This window comes from Schistocerca americana, chromosome 4, assembly GCF_021461395.2.
Source record: "Schistocerca americana isolate TAMUIC-IGC-003095 chromosome 4, iqSchAmer2.1, whole genome shotgun sequence".
Lineage (NCBI taxonomy): Eukaryota > Metazoa > Arthropoda > Insecta > Orthoptera > Acrididae > Schistocerca > Schistocerca americana.
Window position 1 is genome coordinate 798,099,353 of NC_060122.1, and position 24,313 is coordinate 798,123,665.

At 40.1% G+C, this 24,313-nt stretch overlaps 1 protein-coding gene across 11 annotated transcripts in view; it reads left to right on the forward strand.

The window, feature by feature from the left end:
- LOC124612799 (transcriptional repressor CTCFL) overlaps window positions 1–24,313 on the forward strand; it is a 146,217-nt gene that overhangs the window by 96,712 nt on the left and 25,192 nt on the right. For all 11 annotated transcript variants that reach the window (XM_047141203.1, XM_047141206.1, XM_047141208.1 and 8 more), the window contains 2 exons: window positions 17,164–17,302; window positions 17,402–17,529. In XM_047141203.1, coding sequence (XP_046997159.1) covers window positions 17,164–17,302; window positions 17,402–17,529 — 267 coding nt within the window. The remainder of the gene's footprint in view (window positions 1–17,163; window positions 17,303–17,401; window positions 17,530–24,313) is intronic.

Genomic DNA, 24,313 nt, shown 5'->3' on the forward strand with positions numbered 1-24,313 from the left:
TACTTCTGGGTGTGCATTACAATCCAATAAGTGATTCCGGAATCTTTGCCTGACCATGATGTAATCTAACTGAAGTCTTCTCATACCTCACGTTCCCGAGTGTACCATCCCTTCTTGTGATTCTTGAACAGAGTATATGCTATTACTATTTGATATTTATTGCGGAACTTGATTACTCTTTGTCCTCTCTCTTTTCTACTACCAAGCCCATATTCCCCCATAACTCTTTCTTCTACTCCTTTCCTTACAACTGCATTCCAGACCCAATGAGTATTAGATTTTGTCTCCCTTTATGTAATGAATTACTTGTTCAGTATCCTTATATCCTTTCTCTATCTCTTCATCTTTGGCTTGCTACATCGGCATGTACACCAGAACTATCATTGTTGGTGTTGGTTTGCTGTCAGTTTTGAGAACAACGTTGTCACTGAACTGTTCACAGTAACTCATTTTCTACTCATCTGACCAGAGATCTTCGTCTTCCTTCCATTTCACTTCACTGATCCCCATGATATTTAGATTGAGCCATAGTATTTCCCTTTTCAGATTTTCTAGCTTCCTTGCCATGTTCAAACTTCTGACATTCCATGGCCTGACTTGTAGAATGTTATCCTTTAGTTGGTTATTCATTCTTTTTCTCATGGTGACCTCCCTCTTGGCAGTCCCCTCCCAGAGATCTGAATGGGGGGACTATTTCAGTATTTTTTGACAATGGAGAGATCATCATGAAATTTTTTCAGTTATGGGCCACGTGTCCTACGCATTTTCTCTTTAATGCAATGGTTTCCTTTGCTGTCTGCATCCTCATGCCATTGATCATTGCTGATTCTTCCACCTTTAGGGCAGTTTCCGACCCCATGGGCAAGAGAGTGCTCTGAATCTCTATACACCCCTCCGTCCTCTTTGACAAGACCATTGGTGAATGAGGGTGACTTCTTATACCGGAAGTCTTTGGTCGTCATAGCTGATGATTTTTATTCAAAATTTAACAGGTAGCAGGGTTCGAACATGGGACTGAGGATACTTTGATTACTAATCAAAGACGCTACTCCTAGATCACAGGATGTGAGTTCAAGTCCTGTGACTCCAGTTTTTTAAGGGGCTACAAGATTTATATTAAGGATGTAAGTGATGAAGGGAGATGGGTGAAATTCTTGTGTCCATTAGATACTTATCACTCCTCACCCAGCACCCTTAGCATTTAGCTGCAAGTTCATACTCTATGACAGCGTGTTCCACTTGTAATAACTTCGTGCTTTATCTACTTACCACTTCAAATGCCCATTTACTACCAAGTTTTCCCAGACCTCATTCAACAACTTACTGATAATGATTTATCCTAAGAGACTTTAATCTACACAGTATCTTTTGGTGTTCCTTTACACAATGTATTTTTGTGTTCCTTCACCACTTGCCTGCAAGATTGAGTGTTATAGGATCTGCTTCTAAGGTGTGTGTCTTCTGAATGCAAGTAGAATCACACATTTCAGCATCACATCAAGGTAATTCTCTACTGTAGATCTCATATCATCCTCATTTGATCTAGAAAATAACTTAATTCTTGTGACTTTCCCATATCATCATCTACATGAGAGAGAGCATTAATCAAATGTCTACCACAAAAAGGGATTCTAAATAAGGCTAACTAAGCACTGCAAGCTATTTGGCTGTGATAGAGCACCATGGCAGCATAGAGGTTTCAGTGGACCATGTCATAGGTGTCATTCACAAAGCTACTGGTGCACCCATTTCAGAATTTTGCAGAAGTGATGAAACAAGCTATCCAGATTTAAAAGAATGCAAGCCTCCAATATAGTTGATGTTTTACAGAAACTCAAAATTTAGCACATTTTTCAGTGTGAGTCACTTTTAGTAGTTTGCACAAACAACTCTGCCTTCAAATTAGCAGAAAGTCCAAAGGGATTTTGGTTGTGTGTAAAGTACACCAGTGGCAGTACCCAACTGATATCTTCACTGCATGATAGCGGTGGTAATGTTCCTGATGATAGTGCCACTAATGTGGAGTTACTAACCAAGGTTTTCCAAAATTCCTTCACCAAAGAAGACGCGGTAAATATTCTCGAATTTGAATCAAGAACTGCCAACATGAGAACTTAGAAGTAGATACCCTTTGCAAAGCCAAGCATCTTAAGCCACTTAATAAAGGTAAGTCTCCCAGTCCATATTGAACGTCAGTTAGGTCCTTTTTGTTTTGGAGTATGCTGATTTGTAGCTCCACATTTGGCAATCATATATAACTGCTTGGTTGGACTGAAAAGTTGCAGATGTTACACCAGTACACAAGAAATGAACTAACCCACTGAATTATAGACCTTTATCCCTGATATGGATTTGGTGTGGGATTTTGAAACATATACAGTATTTGAAAATTATGGATTACCTCAAAGAAAACTGTCTGTTGACACATTGCCAGCACAGATCCAGAAAAACTGTTCATTTGGAACACAACTTGCTCTTTAGTCACATGTGAAACAAATACTAACAAAGAGATAGAGGGGCTGGCCAGTACTTACCTCAGCTCAGTACAGCCGATAGATACACATAAAACAGAACCGAAAATTTACGTTCCTAGCTTTTGGAACAAATGTTCCTTCATCGGGGAGGGGAGAGGGGAAAGAAAGGGAAGAAGGGAAAGGAGATTCAGTTACTCACAACCCAGGTTATGAAGCAACAGGGAAAGGAAAATAGGGAGGGTAGCAAGGATGGAGGCATGGTTGTCAGAGGGAAGCCAAAGATATTCTACTGTAAGTACTGTGCCAGCTTCAAACCAAAGAGGATGCATACAGAAGTAAAGAGGTATATAGTATAAAGATAAACACAACTATGTAGGATGAAAAGATGCATGAATGGCTAAAGAGGAAAGGGAAAGAAGAGAAGACTGAAGAGTAAATGGGATTGAGGTTGTTTAACGTAGGTTCAGTCCAGGGGGATGGCGGGATGAAAGGATGTGTTGGAGTGCAAGTTCCCATCTCCGCAGTTCAGAAGGACTGGTGTTGGGTGGGAGAAGCCAAATGGCACATACGGTGTAGCAGGTTCCTAGGTCCCTAGAATTACGCTGGAGGGCATGCTCCGCTACTGGGTATTGGGCATCTCCTAGGCGGACAGTTCATCTGTGTCCGTTCATGCGCTCAGCCAGTTTAGTTGTTGTCATGCCGATGTAAAAGGCTGTGCAGTGCAGGCATGTCAGTTGATAAATGACGTGTGTAGTTTCACACGTGGCCCTGCCTTGAATTGTGTATGTTTTACCAGTAGCGGGGCTGGAGTAGGTGGTTGTGGGGGGATGCATGGGGCAGGTTTTGCAGCGGGGGCGGTTACAGGGGTAGGAACCGCTGGGTAGAGAAGGTAGTCTGGGAATATTGTAGGGTTTAACAAGGATGTTACGGAGGTTAGGGGGGTGACGAAAGGCAACTCTGGGTGGTGTGGGGAGAATTTTGTCAAGGGATGATCTCATTTCAGGGGTTGACTTGAGAAAGTCATATCCCTGATGGAGTAATTTGTTGATGTTTTCAAGGCCAGGATAATATTGAGTGACAAGGGGGATGCTTCTGTGTGGTCTGGGGGTAGGAACATTGTTGTTGGACGGGGAGGAATGTATTGCTCGGGAAATCTGTTTGTGGACAAGGTCTGCAGGATAGTTGCGGGAGAGGAAAGCATTGTTCAGGTTATTGGTGTAATTGTTGAGGGATTCATCACTGGAGCAGATAAGTCCTCCACCTCTCAAACCCTTGCTTGGAGAACACACTCAGGAACATCATCCTAGAAGCCAGCTGCAAACTTGAGTTCCATGCCACACACCACCTGAAAAAACTATCCACAGTGCTAGTGCAACACCTAAGAAGTGGGGTCCCTCTCCCTATCCCTCACAAACACCAACCACAACAGAACCTTCAACAAACCCCCCTCATAGCCAACAAACCTAGCCTAGCCACCCTACTCAATCTCCCCATCCCAGCACATACCCCACACAGACCAAATCTCAACTATAACCACAGTCAAATGCCACATATCACCAGTCCCAATTCAGTCCTAAACCTCTCATCCAGATCCCTCTCTCCTCCAGAGACATCTGTTCTATCAAAAGGCTTGACCTTTAGCCCCACGCCTAAATTCAACCACACTGCCCTGGTTAAAGATCTCCTCTCATTCACCCGGAACCTCAACTGGAAATATCACTTCACTACCCATACACAGCCCCCAAATACTAGACCCAGTGTTGAACCCTGTCTAGAACAGTTCCGACTGCCTTCTCAAAGGGATCCTCCTCCCCTCCCCCAAAACCATCCCTTGCAGACATTTCAGGAATTCCTCACATCCAGTGTTGCCTCCCAGTCCTTCTTGAAGAACATCCCGACAACCCCCAACATCACCCCGGCTGAATCCCGTGCCATTAAGGAGCTGAAAATAGACCGCTCTATTGTCATCCTCCCGGCAGATAAAGGCTCCACAACTGTCGTACTTGACCGTGTGGAGTATGTGGCAGAAGGACTGCGTCAACTCTCCGACACCTCAACCTACAAAGCTGTTACCCAGGATCCCATTCCCTCCATCCAGACTGAGCTGCAAAAAATCCTAAAAATCCAAGGTCCCTCACAAGGCCTCACAATGGTTTCCATAGACTTACTCACTCCACCTGAGCCACGTACCCCTACCTTCTACCTATTACCCAAAATCCACAAAGAGAACCATCCTGGCCGTCCCATTGTAGCAGGCTTCAAAGCCCCAACCAAACGTATCTCAGCTCTGGTAGACCAGCACCTCCAACCTATCACCCGCAGACTCCCATCCTACATCAAAGACACAAACCACTTCCTAGAACGCCTCAAATCCATTCCCACTCCTCTCCCACCTGAAACCATTCTTGTCACCATAGATGCTACATCCCTTTACACAAACATCCCACATACCCATGGTCTCTCTGCCCTTGAGCACTACCCCTCCCAACACCCACCCGAAGATCTTCCAAAAACCTCATTCCTTATCACACTTACCAACTTCATCCTCACCCATAATTACTTCACTTTTGAAGGCCAGACCTACAAACAAATCAGGGGAATGGCCATGGGAACCAGGATGGCTCCGTCCTATGCCAACCTCTTCATGGGCCACATGGAGGAGGCTTTCCTGAAGACCCAACAGCTGCTTCCCCTGGCCTGGTATAGGTTTATAGATGGCATCTTTATACAGCCTAGGTATTCCTGGCAAACGTATCTGCTCCAGTGACGAGTCCCTCAACAATTACACCAATAACCTGACCAATGCTTTCCTCTCCCGCAACTATCCTGCAGACCTTGTCCACAAACAGATTTCCCGAGCAATACATTCTTCCCCGTCCAACAACAATGTTCCTACCCCCAGACCACACAGAAGCATCCCCCTTGTCACCCAATATTATCCTGGCCTCGAAAACATTAACAAATTACTCCGCCAGGGATATGACTTTCTCAAGTCAACACCTGAAATGAGATCATCCCTTGACAAAATTCTCCCCACACCACCCAGAGTTGCCTTTCGTCGCCCCCCTAACCTCCGTAACATCCTTGTTAAACCCTACAATATTCCCAGACTACCTTCTCTACCCAGCGGTTCCTACCCCTGTAACCGCCCCCGCTGCAAAACCTGCCCCATGCATCCCCCCACAACCACCTACTCCAGCCCCGGTACTGGTAAAACATACACAATTCAAGGCAGGGCCACGTGTGAAACTACACATGTCATTTATCAACTGACATGCCTGCACTGCACAGCCTTTTACATCGGCATGACAACAACTAAACTGGCTGAGCGCATGAACGGACACAGATGAACTGTCCGCCTAGGAGATGCCCAATACCCAGTAGCGGAGCATGCCCTCCAGCATAATTTTAGGGACCTAGGAACCTGCTACACTGTATGTGCCATTTGGCTTCTCCCACCCAACACCAGTCCCTCTGAACTGCGGAGATGGGAACTTGCACTCCAACACATCCTTTCATCCCGCCATCCCCCTGGACTGAACCTACGTTAAACAACCTCAATCCCATTTACTCTTCAGTCTTCTCTTCTTTCCCTTTCCTCTTTAGCCATTCACGCATCTTTTCATCCTACATAGTTGTGTTTATCTTTATACTATATACCTCTTTACTTCTGTATGCATCCTCTTTGGTTTGAAGCTGGCACAGTACTTGCAGTAGAATATCTTTGACTTCCCTCTGATAACCATGCCTCCATCCTTGCTACCCTCCCTATTTTCCTTTCCCTGTTGCTTCATAACCTGGGTTGTGAGTAACTGAATCTCCTTTCTCTTCTTCCCTTTCTTTCCCCTCTCTCCTCCCCGATGAAGGAATATTTGTTCCGAATGCTAGGAACGTAAATTTTTGGTTCTGTTTTATGTGTATCTATCGACTGTACTGAGCTGAGGTAAGTACTGGCCAGCCCCTCTATCTCTTTGTTTGTATTTGTTTCTTTATTCACATGAACTAATGAGCGCTATCAACAGCGGATCTCAAGTTGGTTCCATATTTTTAGTTTTCCAGAAGGCTTTTGACACCATTCCTCACAAGTGATTTCTAATCAAATTGCATGCCTGTGGAGTGTCATATCAGTTGTGTGACAGATTGTATTGTTTGATGGAGAGTCATCGAGTAAAACAGAAGTATATCCGACATTCCCCAAGGGAACATTACAGACCCTCTTGTGTTCCTAACCTATTCAGACAATTTAGGAGACAAACTGAGCAGCCATCTTACAAGGGAATGGCCTAATCAGTCATGTTGAAACCTACTGTGAAACTTATGATCCAGGAAGAATACACCAAAAAAACTACACTGTCAGAATTTTGGCTGCAAAGACACGCTGCACTTCCTGCGTAACATGTGAATTGACGAATAAGCAGATAAAGCCATAGCAAGATAATGTAGCATTGCATAGCACAGAGTCCAAAGTGCACGCACATGAATTTTAAGTGCTTAAATCATACCAGAAATGTCTCAAATTATGATTTTTTGGAATAACTTGCAATTCGCATTGACAGCTAAATTGTTACAGATGTAGTAATTGTTACATAAGTGACTAACAGAGGAAAGAAAATCCAGGCAGTGTATGATTTTACAACAAACAACTTCCATCAATCGAGACTTCAATTTGTTGACATTAAATATATTGTAATAATTCCTGTAGCACAGCTGTTATGATAATTTTTGGATAATGTATATTTTACTAACAATGAAAGAGTTTCTTGTTTATTCCTTGCAGTCATCAAAAAAATGCAGAGTTTTTAGTGAATGAAAAAAAAAAAACAAACGTTTTCCCTACACCAGGCACACCTGATAAAATAAAAATTAATGCATTTAGGCACTTCATAGTCATTACTAGTTATTTAGATAGAACTGGAAGGGAATAAGAAATGGTCATGGGCATTGTTGAGCATATTATGCTGCGTACCAGGCACACGTCAACCAATTCACAAAATGCGGGCATGCACACTGACAATGCATAAATGACTGAAGTTCAACAACACTGTTCCACTGATAAACCTGAAATGACAAAGAGCTATTGGAAATTATATTGTCTGACTTTTTTCCAAAAAATGCTTTACACGGCTGAAATTTTCTTCTTCTTCTTCTTTGTTTTTTTTTTTTTTTTCAGAGGCTTAATCACACTATTAATTTCGTGTGGAGCCCAAATTATATTGAGAGTCTTTTGTTGTTCTTTGAAGACAAAGGTTTTGTTGTGTCTAAATCAAGAGTAAAAAAAAAAAAAAAAAAAAAAAAAAAAAGCAATGAATTATTTTCTACAGGTGGTAAGCAGACGCTTCAGACATAACATTGAAAATTTGTTCTCATCCATTTTTTCAGATCTTGTTACATTAATTACAAAATTTTTGCAAGTAAATAGCCTTTTTTTTTAAGTTTTTGCCTCTAATATGCCTTGCTCTTCATAAAGACAGATATAATATGGTTACGGAAATAGTAGTCCTCTGATTCTTATCAGTGGCATTGTCGTGAACAAATTTGACATAGCATTCATCGACTGCACAAGTGATTTTTTTTGCCCAAAATGATAAAGTGTGGTCTGCACACAGTCTTTGCAAGGAACCTGATTGATTGGTTTTATAAACAGTATTTTAGGGAATAACAAGAAGCATTATCTTCATCTGAGCTACAGATTTCTCTGTAGTATTACCTGTTAATCGTATCTCTAAATGTTTACTTTCAGCACACTTCATAATTTTGCAACATCCTTTTCTGCATAATTTCGCTGAATCTGCTTAACCTGGTCGAAGAAGCATGGAAATCAATAACATTCATCTCACTTGCAAGGCAGAGGCCCTATTCTCATACACCTCCCTTGACTCTCGCAACCATTTCTAAATCTTTTGAATAGTTTTTCTTTCCACATATTTGTGAGGTTCATATTGGCACATATTTCCTACTTCATGTAAGTCTTCCTTCCATTTTAGAATTCATCTTCGTACTTTATGAACATAACCAGCTTTCCACACTGCTTAAGTTAAAGCGTTTTCTTCCTCCTTAATTTAACCAAAAAATATACAGCCTATTTTTTGTCAGTGAAAGCTTTTAATGTACGTGTTTTCTTACGGCTTGGAAGGTACTTCATTTTAATTAGCACAACAATCATCATTCAAACCACAGTTAATAGAATTGCCCTATTTATTTCCTGTTTATTCTAATGTTTCTACAATTTCTAACAAAATGTCAACATCATTCAAATGAATTTCCAAGAAATTAACTAAGATCTGACACACAAGTAATAGTTCAGGAGAAATAAGTAATTTCAATTCCATACCGCATTCTTCATATTTTATCTTTGGAAGGTTTAAAACATTAATTGGATTCCACACTACTGTGAAACTCTGTTACCTGCCCAAAGCTACCATATTTTACGGGCTGCACTTTCTTCTTCTTCCTCTTCATCATCATCATTGTTGTCATCTTCAGATATAAGATGGTCTTCACTGCTATTGAGAGCATTACTGAACCCACACGTCTTGAAAGATTTAACAGTAATGTCTTCTCTCAATTTAGACCAGATTTTTTATTCCCTGACACATTTGTTTTACTGTAGGTCGTTTTAAAGCACCCTTTCACCTGAATTCATGTTGGGTTTCATCCAGCATCCATTTGTTCAATTCCTCTCTCATATACACATTAAATGGTTTATTTATCGAGACATCAAGAGGTTGCAATTGTGAAGTAAGTCTCCCTGGAATAACAGCAAGTTCTGTCTTTCTCTACCTCAATTTCTCTTTCCCAGAATTTTTCAGATGATTACTAAACTGATCTAGCATATAAAGTAAAGCACCTTTCTTTCTCTCCCACACTCTACTAATCCATAATTTCTTACCAGCCTCTTCCATCCAACCCCTGTCTTGTATATGAACAACAACACCTGGCAGTAATCCAGAAGGTTTTGGCATTGTTTTCTGCTTGAAAATGGTCATTGGATTAAGTTTAGCACCATCAGCTCAACTTGAAATGACAACAGTATAGTGCATTTTTTTCATGTCCATTTGTTTTTATAGTTATATATCTAAAAACAAAGACGATGTGACTCACCAAATGAAAGTGCTGGCAGGTCGACAGACACACAAACGAACACAAATATACACACAAAATTGAAGCTTTCGCAACAAACTGTTGCCTCATCAGGAAAGAGGGAAGGAGAGGGAAAGACGAAAGGATGTGGGCTTTGAGGGAGAGGGTAAGGAGTCATTCCAATCCCGGGAGCGGAAAGACTTACCTTAGGGGGAAAAAAGGACGGGTATACACTCGCACGCACACACATATCCATCCACACATATAAAGACACAAGTAGACATATTTAAAGACAAAGAGTTTGGGCAGAGATGTCAGTCGAGGCAGAAGTGCAGAGGCAAAGATGTTGTTGAATGACAGGTGAGGTATGAGTGGCGGCAACTTGAAATTAGCGGAGATTGAGGCCTGGTGGATAACGGGAAGAGAGGATGTATTGAAGAGCAAGTTCCCATCTCCGGAGTTCGGATAGGTTGGTGTTAGTGGGAAGTATCCAGATAACCCGGACGAGGTAACACTGCGCCAAGATGTGCTGGCCGTGCACCAAGGCATGTTTAGCCACAGGGTGATCCTCATTACCAACAAACACTGTCTGCCTGTGTCCATTCATGTGAATGGACAGTTTGTTGCTGGTCATTCCCACATAGAATGCATCACAGTGTAGGCAGGTCAGTTGGTAGATCACGTGGGTGCTTTCACACATGGCTCTGCCTTTGATCGTGTACACCTTCCGGGTTACAGGACTGGAGTAGGTGGTGGTGGGAGGGTGCATGGGACAGGTTTTACACTGGGGGCGGTTACAAGGGTAGGAGCCAGAGGGTAGGGAAAGTGGTTTGGGGATTTCATAGGGATGAACCAAGAGGTTACGAAGGTTATGTGGACGGCGGAAAGACACTCTTGGTGGAGTGGGGAGGATTTCATGAAGGATGGATCTCATTTCAGGGCAGGATTTGAGGAAGTCGTATCCCTGCTGGAAAGCCACATTCAGAATCTGTTTTTCCAGTCCCGGAAAGTATCCTGTCACAAGTGGGGCACTTTTGTGGTTCTTCTGTGGGAGGTTCTGGGTTTGAGAGGATGAGGAAGTGGATCTGGTTATTTGCTTCTGTACCAGGTCGGGAGGGTAGTTGCGGGATGCGAAAGCTGTTGTCAGGTTGTTGGTGTAATGCTTCATGGATTCCGGACTGGAGCAGATTCGTTTGCCACGAAGACCTAGGCTGTAGGGAAGGGACCGTTTGATGTGGAATGGGTGGCAGCTGTCGTAATGGAGGTACTGTTGCTTGTTGGTGGGTTTGATGTGGACGGACGTGTGAAGCTGGCCTCACCTGTCATTCAACAACATCTTTGCCTCTGCACTTCTGCCTCGACTGACATCTCTGCCCAAACTCTTTGTCTTTAAATATGTCTACTTGTGTCTTTATATGTGTGGATGGATATGTGTGTGCGTGCGAGTGTATACCCGTCCTTTTTTCCCCCTAAGGTAAGTCTTTCCGCTCCCGGGATTGGAATGACTCCTTACCCTCTCCCTTAAAACCCACATCCTTTCGTCTTTCCCTCTCCTTCCCTCTTTCCTGATGAGGCAACAGTTTGTTGCGAAAGCTTGAATTTTGTGTGTATGTTGGTGTTCGTTTGTGTGTCTGTCGACCTGCCAGCACTTTCATTTGGTAAGTCACATCATCTTTGTTTTTAGATATATTTTTCCTACGTGGAATGTTTCCCTCTATTATAACCATGTTTTTATAGTTACAGTTTTAGCACCTTTGTGGCAACAGTTCTGTTATTCGGCACATCAAATGTCAGAGGAATTAAATCCTTATTTGTTATTTGGGTTAGTCCCATACTGGTTTTCTTTCGATTTGAATAATAGAGCGATGGAAAGATAATATTTTCTTTTCATACTCTTGTGGCATTCTCTGAGGTGTTTTGGTTTCGGTTCACATGCTAAGTCCGTGGTGCTTCATAAAGCTCGAGCACCAACCAACTCCAACCTTAAAGCCTGAAGTTTCACTTTAGCACTAGCTAACATGCGTATATTTGAATAATTTTTATATAATTCCAATGCTATTTTTCTGTGTCCTTGAATCCATTTCAATACATCATCTTCTAGTTTTGGGCATTTTGCATTCAGTCCTCTGTTTGCACATTTAGTCTTCAATTTTTTCAGTTCTTCTGTACTAGCCCGCTAATCGCAAATGGCTTTTTCTCTTGGTGGAGGGCCGAAATTCTGCTCAGCTGTTGTTTCCATATTCTTCTGCATGTGCTATTACTTTCAGTTCTTTGCCCATGTCAGATGGAAACATTTTATTTTCTCCGTTATGAAACCAGCTTGTAACAAAAATATTGTACTGTTTCTGATAACAAAAATCACTTTCAATTCAAGTTCATTGGTACTGTAAACTGCAATCATGCATCATAAGCTAGACAGTGTTCTGGGTTTGTGATGGTGGTGAGGGAGAGAGAGAGTGTGTGTTAGCAAGCTTGTGAATCCCCACAACTGATGTTTGTTGCATTGGTGCACTGCTGCTGCCAGTTGAATCCAATGTTGCCAGATAGAGAGAGGTTCTTGTGGCATCAGATATATGACCATTTTTAAGACTGGCAGGAATTTTAAATCAAACACTGGACATGTCTATATTAACTTCGAGTATAAGATGCACCCGAATTTGGAAGGCAATTTTTCAAAGAAAAAAGTGCATCTTATAGTTCGTAAAATTTGGAATTAATAAGCATATATGAAAAAATTATGAAGGAAATCAATTCAGTTTTATCTCCATAGTTAATAATTGGTGACTGCTTATTATTATGGATATTAAATGAGTTGCAAATTCGAGTGAATAGTAACTGGAACAAATGTGTCAGGGAAACTATCAATGGAAATTTAAATTCACTTTACAAATTAAGATTTCATTGTGTTGTGTTATGTGTTGAGTGATGTGCCACCAACCAAGGATATGCGCCCGCCGTTTTGCACATACGCTGCCTGCTATAGCTACAGCAGGAGAGTACATTTCTCCAGCCTCCTAGTTAGCTATGAATTTGGCTATTTGCAACATCTTACAGAAAGTACTTGCAGTGTCTCTTAGCAGCCAAAATTTTGACATTGTGGTTCTATCAGTGTACTCTTCCTATATGTAATGAGATCCCTTGTTAGATTGTTTACAGTGACACTGTCATTTACTATGTAGTGTAAAGTCATCAGAAGATCAAAACCAACTTCAAAATGATTTACATCAAATACCTGCATGTTGCAAAAAGTGGCAGTTGCCCTTAAACAATAAAAAATGTGAATTTCTCCACATGGGTACTAAAAGGAAATCCCTAAATTTTGTTTACATGATAAGTCACAAAAATTTAAAGATTGGTGAGTCAGCTAAATGTCTATGGCTTACAATTACAAACAACTTAAATTGAAACCATCACATAGAAAATTTTGTGGGGAAGGCAAACCAAATAATGCATTTTATTGACAGAACACTTAAAAGATGCAACAAATGTACAAAAAAGACTGCATGCTCTATAGTTGTCCATTTTTTCTGTGGTATTGCTGTCCAACATGGAATCCTTACCCAATTGGATTGGTGAAGTACATTGAAGTAGTTCAAAGAACAGAGGCTCTTTTTGTAGTTTCACAAAATAGGGGGAGAATGTCATGGGTATGGTATGCAAATTGGGATGGCAATCATGGGAACAAAGGCATTTTTTCATTCATGCAAAAAATCAGAGCTTGCACAGAAAAATTTAGATGTGTTTTCCGCTCTGCTATTTGTGAATGTAATGTTCAAGAAATAGTCAGAAAGTGGTTCAATGAACTCTGATAAACACGTAAATATGAAATGCAGAGTAACCATATAGAGGTAGGAACTCCCTGTCATTGTAGGAGACGATCTGTTCCATGGGAAAACAAGGATTGTCATCCTGTGTTGAGAAATATGTGGTGTGTGCTTTGAAGGGTTAGAAGCAGTATATCGGCAGAAGTTCTGTCAGGTTTTAAGATAGCCTAGCATAAGATAGCACTTAGAGCAGAGGTCGTGATATGAGTTTCTATGTAATTTAAACCCTTCCTCTTCATCAAAAAAAGTATGAGAATCAGTCAGGAGGATATTTAGGAGAGCACTCAGAGCTATTTTGAATAACAGCACCCTAACTTCTAATCCAGAAGGTGTAACCCAAGCAGTGACGGAAAACTTCTTCCAAATCACCTACTCGGTGAGCCAAAGTCTCATATTACATCTGCACCTTGAAGCTTTGGAGGGGAAGAGGTTGAATTTTATGTCAACAATAAATTGTCACTAATCTGCCCTTTTAACGTCTGTTTAGAAACAGGCAGCCTCCAACAGAGCCATTTAGGATTTGAATACAAGAATACCTAGCAGATTTAAAAGTGCCACATATTGAGATTATGAATCAGTTTGAGTATATCGCCACCTTTGTTAATTAAAATAAACAGTCCAATTTTAGAAATGAAAAAACACAAGACATGGTATACATCTCATAAAATTGTAATTGAATTTTTAAAAACCATCACACCTTTATTGTTTTATATACCAAACAAAGTAAGAGTCTCACTTGCTGCTCCATTATTCTTCCACACAGTGCATTCCTGACATGTATAGCATGTGTTATGCGGAACTTTACATTATCCAAAAGATACTTGACAGGATGAGAGATTATCCTAGCAACTGGTTAGATTCTCTCCATTGCCCTCCAGTCAGCAGTGGAAATGTGGATGTTTCTGGTGCACCTATGTGATATGTATCCAACAGAGAAAATTATTTAGAAAATTCTAGACACTTTCCTGAACATTTGGAGTCAAGGAAACGGAGTGTCTTTCTGTTAGGTATCAAAGCTAGGGATAACACAGTGTAAAATGATCAGACAATCATATCCACATATATGCTCTTATCTTGTAGGAAGAAATATGAGTCAAGAAGGTTGGTTGCAAAGAATTAACAAGCTGTGAACAATAAACCCATTAGTCAACCATGGTGCACATCCTGTCAGCCACAGAAGTATAAAAAAAACTGGAGCTTGTCAGACAGAATGAAGCTTGTGAGGCTTGCAAAGCAACCTTGTCTGTGCCGCATATTTGTATCAGCTGAATTTTATTTGTGAAAGAAAGGGTAGCCCTGGGGCTCTGTCATTAATATCATCTAATATGGCACAATTTTTACAAATTTTTTAAGTGCTGTGTTGTCCATAATCTATTAGGGGAACAATTTTTATGAGTAACAGAATGATTGGCTCATCCATATATTATCAATTAATTGGTTTGTCACATTAATCTATTGCACTTTTTGTCTTGTTATCTAATACCTTTACCCTTTACTGTTGATTTTATTTATTATTGATTTACAAATGTTTGAAGTCTGTAACACCAACATTTTAAATAATAGTTATTAATCTGATTTTGTCAACAACCATCCTCATATGCCTATTATAATTTTTAACTTTATAACAAAGGGCTTGCTCGTTTGTAAAGGTGCAATGAAGAGGACATATTTATTTGTTATTCTGATATGCAGATTTCTTATTCTCCCCTTTCATAATATCATGCTCCAATCAGAACACTCTTCTTCATTCAGTGTTAATTTCCAACTGCTGAAAGAGAATGCAATGAAGTGATTCAAGACTCTGACAGCACCTAGGACAAGCAGTATTGGTGTTAGTGGGAACTGGAATATTCTCAGTTTGCATGTAATAAGTTTTCTTGAGACCGAGAAGAACTTTATTTACGATCAGCACAGTTTTAGAAAGCATCACTTGTATGAACCTCAACTTGCCCATTTCTCACATAATATACTGTGAACTGTGGATGAAAGGCAACAGGCAGATTCTGTATTTTTAGATTTCTGAAAATCATTTGACACAGTGTCCGTTGCTGTCTGTTAACGAAGGTACAAGCATATCGAGTAGGTTCCCAGATATGGAGTGGCCCGAAGACTCCTTAAGTAATAGACAGCAAATGTTCATCAGAGACAGTGGTATCACCAAGAGTGTCCCAGGAAAGTGTGATAGGACTGCTATTAATTTCTTTATACATAAATGATCTGGTGGTCAGGGTGAGCAGCAGTTTGCAGTTGTTTGCTGATGATGCTGTGGTGTACGGGAAGATGTTGAAGTTGAGTGACTGTAGGAGAACTTGGACAAATTATCTAATTGGTATGATGAATGGCACCTAACCCTGAATGTAGAAACATGCAAATGAATGCAGATGAATTTAAAAAAATAAATAAAAACTAAAAATAAAGAAAAAACACACATGATTCAAATACAGCATTAGTAATGTTATGTTTGACACAGTCATGTTGTTTAAACATCTGGGTGCAATGTTGCAAAGAAGTATGAAATGGAACAAGTACGTGAGGATTGTGGAAGGGAAGGTGAATGGTCGCCTTCGATTTGTTGGGAGAATTTTAGGAAAGTGGTTCTTTTGTAAAGGAGACCAGATATAGGACGCTAATGCAACCTATTGTTGAGTATGCTCGAGTGTTTGGGATCTGTACCAGATCACATTAAAGAAAGACAAGGAAGCAGTTCAGAGGTGGGCTGCTAGATTTGTTACGGGTTGGTTTGAACATCATGCAAGTGTTACAAAAATGCTTTAGGAACTCGAATGGAAATCCCTGGAGCAAAGGCGACATTTTTTCGTGGAACGCTATTGAGAAAATTGAGAGAACAGGCATTTGAAGCTGACTGCTGAATGATTCTAATCCTGTCAACATACTTTCCATGTGAGGACCATGAAGATAAGAAACGAGAAATTAGTGTTCATATGGAGGCATACAGACAGTCGTTTTTCCCTTGCTTTATTTGCTAGTTGAACAGGAAAGGAAATGACTAGTAGTGGTACAGGGTACCCTCCGCCATGCAGTTTATGGTTGATTGCAGAGCACACATGTAGACGTAGATGTAGATGTAGACCCAGAGTAGTGGCTTTCCTTGCTCTTCAAATTTTGGGACTATCAGTTGTTCATAATGAACTGCTGATTTGTGGAAAACTGTTTTATACTGTAATGATGTAAGTTGCTCATCATTTTGAGTGTCACCTGCCCTTTTCTTTTGATTTCACAGTAATGATAAGTATTGTCATGGAATGCCCACAGCCTGAGACAATACTTGGACAAGCAGCATTGGTGTCTTCAAAGTTTGGAGATGTCAGTTCTCACTGCAGGTTTTTCCCAAGAGTCAACTTTCCTCATTTTCCTGAATAGTGGCAGTGGCAGTCTATAAAAAACTGTTCTTGCGTGTCTGTGGAACATTGTCTCATTAAAACTGCTTGTTCATTTCACCCCTTTGAGTGCCCTAAAATAAAATTCATTATCATCATTATATTAATCATTAAATAGTGTTGGTTTTGACCTAGACTATGTGTTAACATAATGTGACAGCAAATCGCATTATAAAAAAGGCTAGTGAAGAGAGATCAACACTTGTAACGTGAAAATGCTGAAAAATAAAAATTTTCACCACATCTCTTTTTTTGTACATAATCTGTTAAAATTAATGTGCTACTTTTTTTTGTTAAATCTTCATGTTTGAAAATAAATAATTTCATTAACTTGAGTATTGATGCAGATATTTTGTAACATTATGATTTTTTTTTTAATTACTTCAGGATGGTGATGGAGATGACCAAACAGTTGCTGTAGTAACTGGAGATCCCAACCATATTCAGGGCCATAACGTTGGTATCCACGCAGGGGACAGTGATGACGAAGGCATACTGAGTACTCAGCACATAGCAACTGAGTCCAGTGAGTTAATAATTGAATTGCTCATCAGAATCATTAAATACCTTGTGTAATGCCCTGCATGTGTGAAGCAGCAAGCAGTACATTTTCACATACTTTCAGGTCTGACAGACGATGAAGATGTCATACACACACTCCAGGGAAGCAGAAAATTGTCGAGAAAAGATGCCCTTGCCATTAGGAAAAGAATTGAAAGTGAAAAGGATGTACAAACATGTTTTGGATTTGATGTAAGTATTAAAATTCTCTCCCTCCCTCCCTCCCTCCCTCCCTCCCTCTCTCTCTCTCTCTCTCTCTCTCTCTCTCTCTCTCTCTCTCTGTGTGTGTGTGTGTGTGTGTGTGTGTGTGTGTGTGTGTGTGTGTGTGTGTGTGTGTGTGTGTGTTATATATACAATCTCCTGGTGTTGTACAGAATCCCATTTTTAGCGTGATGAGATGCTCATTAACTTAAATATCCCAGGATCTGTCTGACATACTTTCAGATTGATTGTGACCTACCTGTACTCTTCATCCTTGTTGAAACTGTTAATAAGATAAAAATATTGAATACTAGCTTGCAACACTGAGAACTGAGACACCTGAATCAGCTCTGTGTGGCAATTTAATTACATATGACATATGGTATGTTGCACTGCTAAACTGGGCCTATCAGTTATCCACACCCACTTAGCCAAATATTGCACTGCTTCTCATCTGTCATCTTTGACACAAAATGCACAAGTAAGTAACACATGGATCCGCAAAGAACAGACTTGATCTAGTTACAGAAATATATGCCATATATTGCTCACCTCGAATTAAGCTGATATATCGTCAAGAGTGGCACCTGACCAGAGAAACAAGTGGCAAAACCCTTCTGAGAAAATATTGTAGTCGGATGAGATCCTTTAATGAAAGTGATATAGTGTCAAGAAGAATAAAATTGAAAATCATTCTGACTGTTGAGTTTCGTGCATTGTGGAGCTGCTGCCATTCTTTCTGTCTTACTACTGTTTTGGTTATGTACTTTTTTGTGTAATCCAGCCTGCAGCATGCGTGCAGAAAACACAATCCTTACCTGTGTCATTTACTCTTTACTGTTCAACAATGCAATGAATGGCTACCCAATACTGAATAGTGTCACATTCGTTTGTATACTCACTGATTCTTCTATCATGTGACAGTGCTGTAGTGCCCAATCAGAATGATTTCTTCATGAAAGTATGTTATTTAGTGTAATTACTTTTGTTACTACTTAATCAAAAACTGAAGCTGTATTCAAACTGAACTGAAGATGTGCTCCTAAGTAATATTGAAATTGTATTTACCATTGCTGATGAGGAAAGATGCACATATTCATTTTTGCAATCTCTTGTTTCATATGCTGTATGTGCTTACTCTTAAACAGATTTTCTATGCAGTTTACAAGCCATTTTAGATGATTACAGGAATAGTTCTTTCATTTTGTGTGTAAAATTCTCAGCAGTCAACATAAAACATTCAGACTGTTGTAACTGAATCTTGATTGAGTTAACACAGCTCCAGTCATTGAGTTAAATTGTTTGTGTTTATATGTAAATTCACTATGGGTTTCAACGTGTCTGAGACACTTATTGCACCTGTGCCATATGTAGTTGGAGAATGGTTATTGCTATAAAAGGAATGGTATCAAACCACAATACAGTTTTGACACTTCACAGATGTCAGTAATGAAATCAACTAGTTTGTCATAATACCACTTGGTTTACACTGAACATAGGCTGTGCAATTCTAAGACAGGATAATGGCAGAAAAGAGAGAGACAGGCCATCTGTCTCAGCTGTAGACTTGGCTGTCCATGGACATTTCCAGTAATATTCAGAAATATTGCTACACCTATCACAGTTACCAAAATACAGACATGGGCCAAGTTTTGACTGTCATTTATCATGCATATTTACTCAATTAAACTTCATCTCTTTCCAAGTTCTACCACATACAATCCACTGTGGTTCAACATTTTATCAGATCTGTGCAACATTTTATCATTACTGAATCAGTATTTTACATCTTTAGTGCCCATCTTAGTGCAGTAACTCTTCTGAATAACGGACATCTGCAGGGAAAATAAAAATGTCTGCTTTTAAGAAGTGTCCGCTATTTAGAAAAGGATAAAAGTACAGTATACAATACACTAAATTCAATGTACTGTAGACAGGAAAGTGCCGTACTACTGTGTAAGTCAAGTAGTGAAAATTTGTCTGTATTTAAGTACAGTACAAGAGTAACAAATCCCCATATGCTATCATAATACAGTATTAAAATTTCTTTCATGCATTCTGTATGGTTGGTTTGAAATAATAACATATTTTTATCTGAATTAGAGAGTCATTTGTAATTGTATTCTCAGTATGTGTTTCAGCAGCTAACATTAAACTGAGTCCCTCTTCATCATTTCCCACTAAAAAGTAGTGTTTCAGTGTTCTTACCTCTTCCACTACCTGCAACTTGAAAGTGGAGTAAAGTCTAGTTCAGTGACGTCATCATCTTCATCATTTTGTTATCCATTCTCGCCACACAATTCTTGATGAAGCTTTTATATTAGTTCAGTTACATTAGCTGATGTACTGTCTGTCAATAGTGTGAGGTTATTATCTGCAATAGCTATAAAATTTCATTGTAATCAAATAGTAAACTTACAAGTACATCATTTTTTGACATAGTCTCCGTGCGTTTCAACACACTTGGTCCATCATTGTACAAGCTTCCTGTTGCTCTGATAAAAGAAGGTTCTCGGTTGAGCTGCGAGCCACGAATGCATCACTTCTTTCACTGCTTCGTCCGAGGCAAATCAACGGCCCTTTAATGCCTGTTTGAGTGGACGAAACGAGTGATAGTCGGAAGGGGCAAGATCGGGACTATTTGGCGGGGGGGGGGGGGGGGGGGGTGACCCAGTACTTCAAATTTGAGTTTCTGGAGCGTTTTAACTGTGTGGGCAGCAGTATGTGGACGAGCATCATTGTCGTGCAACAACACAACGCCTTTTGACACCAATCCTCAGCATCTGCTTCAAATTGCAGGCTTTTGCCTGGCAGTAAGCATCTCACTGTAACATCCACTGTTTATTGTTATGCCCCTTTTCCCCTAATGTTCCAGTACTGGACGTTGTGCGTCCCAAAAAACCTTAAGCATCAATTTTCCTGCGGGCAGTTGGGTCTTGAGCTTTTTCTTACACGGCGAATTTCGCTGTTTCCATTCCATACTCTGCCGTTTACTCTCCGGCTCGTAATGGTGGATCCATGTTTCATCACCAGCAATGATCCTGTCTAAGAAGTTGTCCCCTTCATTACCATAGCAATCCAAATGTTTTTTGCAGATGTCCATGCGTGTTTGTATATGCAACTGTGGGAGTTGTTTTGGGACCCGTCTTGCACAAACTTAATGAAACCCAAGTCTGTTGTGGATGATTTTGTATGCAGAACCGTGACTAATTTTCAGACGATGCACCACTTCGTCAATAGTTAATTATCTGTCTAAGAGAATCATTTCACGTGAACGCTGAATGGTTTCTTCGTTTGTGGCAGTAAATGTTCGCCTGGCTCCTTCATCGTGCATAACACTTGTGCAATCATTTCAGAATTTTTCAATCCATTCATAGACACTCTGTTGTGACAAAACACTGTTCCCATACTGTACCAAAAGTCTTTGATGAATTTCGGTTCCTGATACACCTTCCAACCACAAAAAATGGATCACTGAACGTTGCTCTTCTCTGGTGCAAATAGACAGCAGAGCAGCCATGATTAACAGCATGGCAGGAATAATGAAACTATCCTAGCAGCTTGAAAATTGCAGAGATAAAACAACAAATAAATAAAGCTTGCGTCATCAACGTAAAATGACAGTACTACCAAAAAAAAACCATAAATATACCTAAATTTGTAGATAATAATTGACTTACCCTCGTACATAATTGAGATTGGCTTATCCCTCAGATCTACCAAATTCCTCTACTCAAGTGTGAAGTTCACACTCACGTTTTAGTTGAAGTTGTTTCTTCAACACCATTGTAAAACACTAACACACAGTCATTAAAAATGGACCCTGCCTTCTTGAAACATTTGCTGGTTATAGTGGATGTTACTTGCTTTGAGGCTGTATAAATCCACAGAATTGCATCCGATACACTAATAGGTTTTGCAAGTTCATGTCCAGATTCAACATTGTCCATTTGAGACTAAATACATCTCAACAATTTTTACCTGTAAATACTTAGAAATTTCAAATGAAGTTTTGAATAATCCCCAGGTCCAGCGGTTGGCAACATGAAGTTGAATTTCACATTTTTTAGTGCAGCATCACAATGGGAAGTGGCATTATCCATAAACAAAATCACTTCCCTCCTTTGTCTTTCCATTCTTCTATTAATTGCCAGCAATCATTCAGTTGTTATTGCTCTCTTTATCCAAGATCGTTTATTAGCATACCAATCCACGTTAAATTTACTGAAACCAATATCTGTAAAACATGTAGGCAGCGCAGCCTTACCAATTATTAAAGGCTTTTCAAATTCACCTATCGTATTAACACAGTAGAACAGTGAGTCAATCTTGTGAAATTTAGCACCCTGAACAATTTTCAGCTTTCAGGGCCATTGTTTTACCAGGAAGAGTTCTTAAGAAAAGACCAGTCTCGTCACAGTTCAAAATGTTTGTTTCTTCATAACCCTCACTAATTCCTGTTACCCTTTTTTGCCAGTCTGACACAATGTTTTCGTCCACTGGACTGGATTCATCACACACAATGAGAAAAGAGATGTTGTGTCCACTCCTCTAAATTTGTCAAGCCAACCTACAAATACTTTAAAATAGTTAAGCCCTAACTCCTTGGTGATTGTGAGGGCTGTCTCGTGGATCAGAGGTATACTAATTGGCAAGTTATTGCTTTGAGCACAGCAGAACCATTCAGAAGTCATATTGTCAACTTTAAGCCTGGTGTGTTGGGAAAAGCACATTTAGTGGTAAGGGTGTCATTTCCAGTCCATGATTTCAGAAGACCATTTTTGTTTCTTAAAATGTCATTGATCTGTGTTTTTCCAACAGCAGACCTTGTGGCTATATCTCTTAACACTAAGTTTTTCTTTTTGGTAGACATTGACTGTGTAACCCATTTCATTCAACATTAACCGTTTCCCTTTTTGTGACATCTTAGACCTCTTTCGCTTGAAGTCAGCTACAGTGTGCAGTTTATGCCCCCTTTACATGGAACCACTGAGAAGCGCTTCTTGGTGGCACTTCTGCTGGCAAAACACTGGTTTAAATGGGCACCTCCACCCATGCCTTCTGCGGTGCTTGGTGGCAGACTCTCCACCAGTGGCACGGATTGACCAGCCAAGCAGTGTGTTGGCACATATGAAATGTCAGCACGTGAAGTCAGCATAGCAGTAGCAGTGTCATCAAAGCCATTCATGACAATATCAAAGCTGTTAACAGCAACAGCTGCAACTGTTCTCAATGGCGGCAGGCCGTGCCGTGCCATGCCGTGTGAAGGCATACATGATTATGATTGTTGCCGGTTAACTTACAACTGTCACTTTCATATTGTCCATTATTTGGAAGTTTTAATTGTTGTTGGAAGATGCATTTCAGTGACCATATCCATTATTGAGAATGTCCACTGTCCGGAAGAGTTTTACCGTAAGGGCTAATGTTGTTTGGCAAGGGGATTTTAAAATGTCTGCTGTTGAGAGGAGTCTGCTCTTGGGAAATACCTGTTAAAGGAAGTTTTACCATACATTAATCATAATGTCCCTGGAAATGCTTTTTTAATTGTATTGCCAATATTGCTGTTGTGCATTAGTTTCACATTCTATCATGAACCTGACAAAAGTCATTGGCCCATTGGTTAATGGCTTCCATCTGATATCAGCTGAGTACACTGAATCTTAAAAGACTTTAGAAAGTTGAGAACATATCATACTTTTTTCACATGTAAAGGTGCATTATATATACATGTACTGTGCCTCTGCAAGATGGTGTGTGCTCTGCCACAGACTAACAATTTTGCATAGCATATTTCTATATCTGTTGTAAATCCCAAATTACATACTATTCATATCTGGTAATTTGATGACTTTTATCTGTTATAAAAAACATCACTGTGAAAGACAAGATCAGTTTGCTCATATGTCTGCTACGACTCTCCAATATTTTATTGTTCATTCCATCTTCTCCTGCATTAATGTATTGTGTAAATGTAACCAACCACTAAGATAGGTGGTGCTGCTGTGCCCAGCTAAATTCATTGAAGCAGATTCATACATAACCTGCCATAATATATTTTCTGATCGCTTATACTACTTTAAAATAGAAATTATTCTTAAACTTCATTTATGGCTTATTTTTTCTATGTCCTTATCTACATTTGAATGAGATGAACCTGCACTACCCACAAAGCCTATGAAAAGATTACCCATAACATTTTTTTTTTAAACCACACTCTTGAAACTCCTAGTATGTGTAGTACTGTAACAGACTCAATCGCCGCTGCCTCCTCCTCCTCCTCCTCCTCCTCCTCCCCCCCCCCCCCCCCCCCCCATCACCCCCCACTCCTCCTGCCAACCCAAGGTACAATTTACATGATCCTGTTTAGAATCTGTTGCCAGCTTTTCTGATTATGGCCCATAGTAGATAGGAAAGCTGGAGTTCCTCATTCTTGTCCTGATGGGTCAATCAGGCCAAACTGATCGGCATGTCGTCCTCTGCCAACGATATCATCGGATGCAGTATGGAAGCACATGTGGTCAGCACACTGCTCTCCTGGTTGTCGTCAGGTTTCTTGACCTTAGAACAGCTACTAATTGGTCGAGTAGCTCATAAGTTGGCCTCTCTAGGCGGTACCACTCCCTCCAATCAAGGAATAATCCCTGGCAGTGCTGGTAACTGAACACGAGTCCCCCGCATGACCATCAGCTCAGTGGCCCACACTGCAGTTTAATGCACATTATTAAACAACAGACCATACATTTCATTATATGCTATTTCGTATTGACAGATA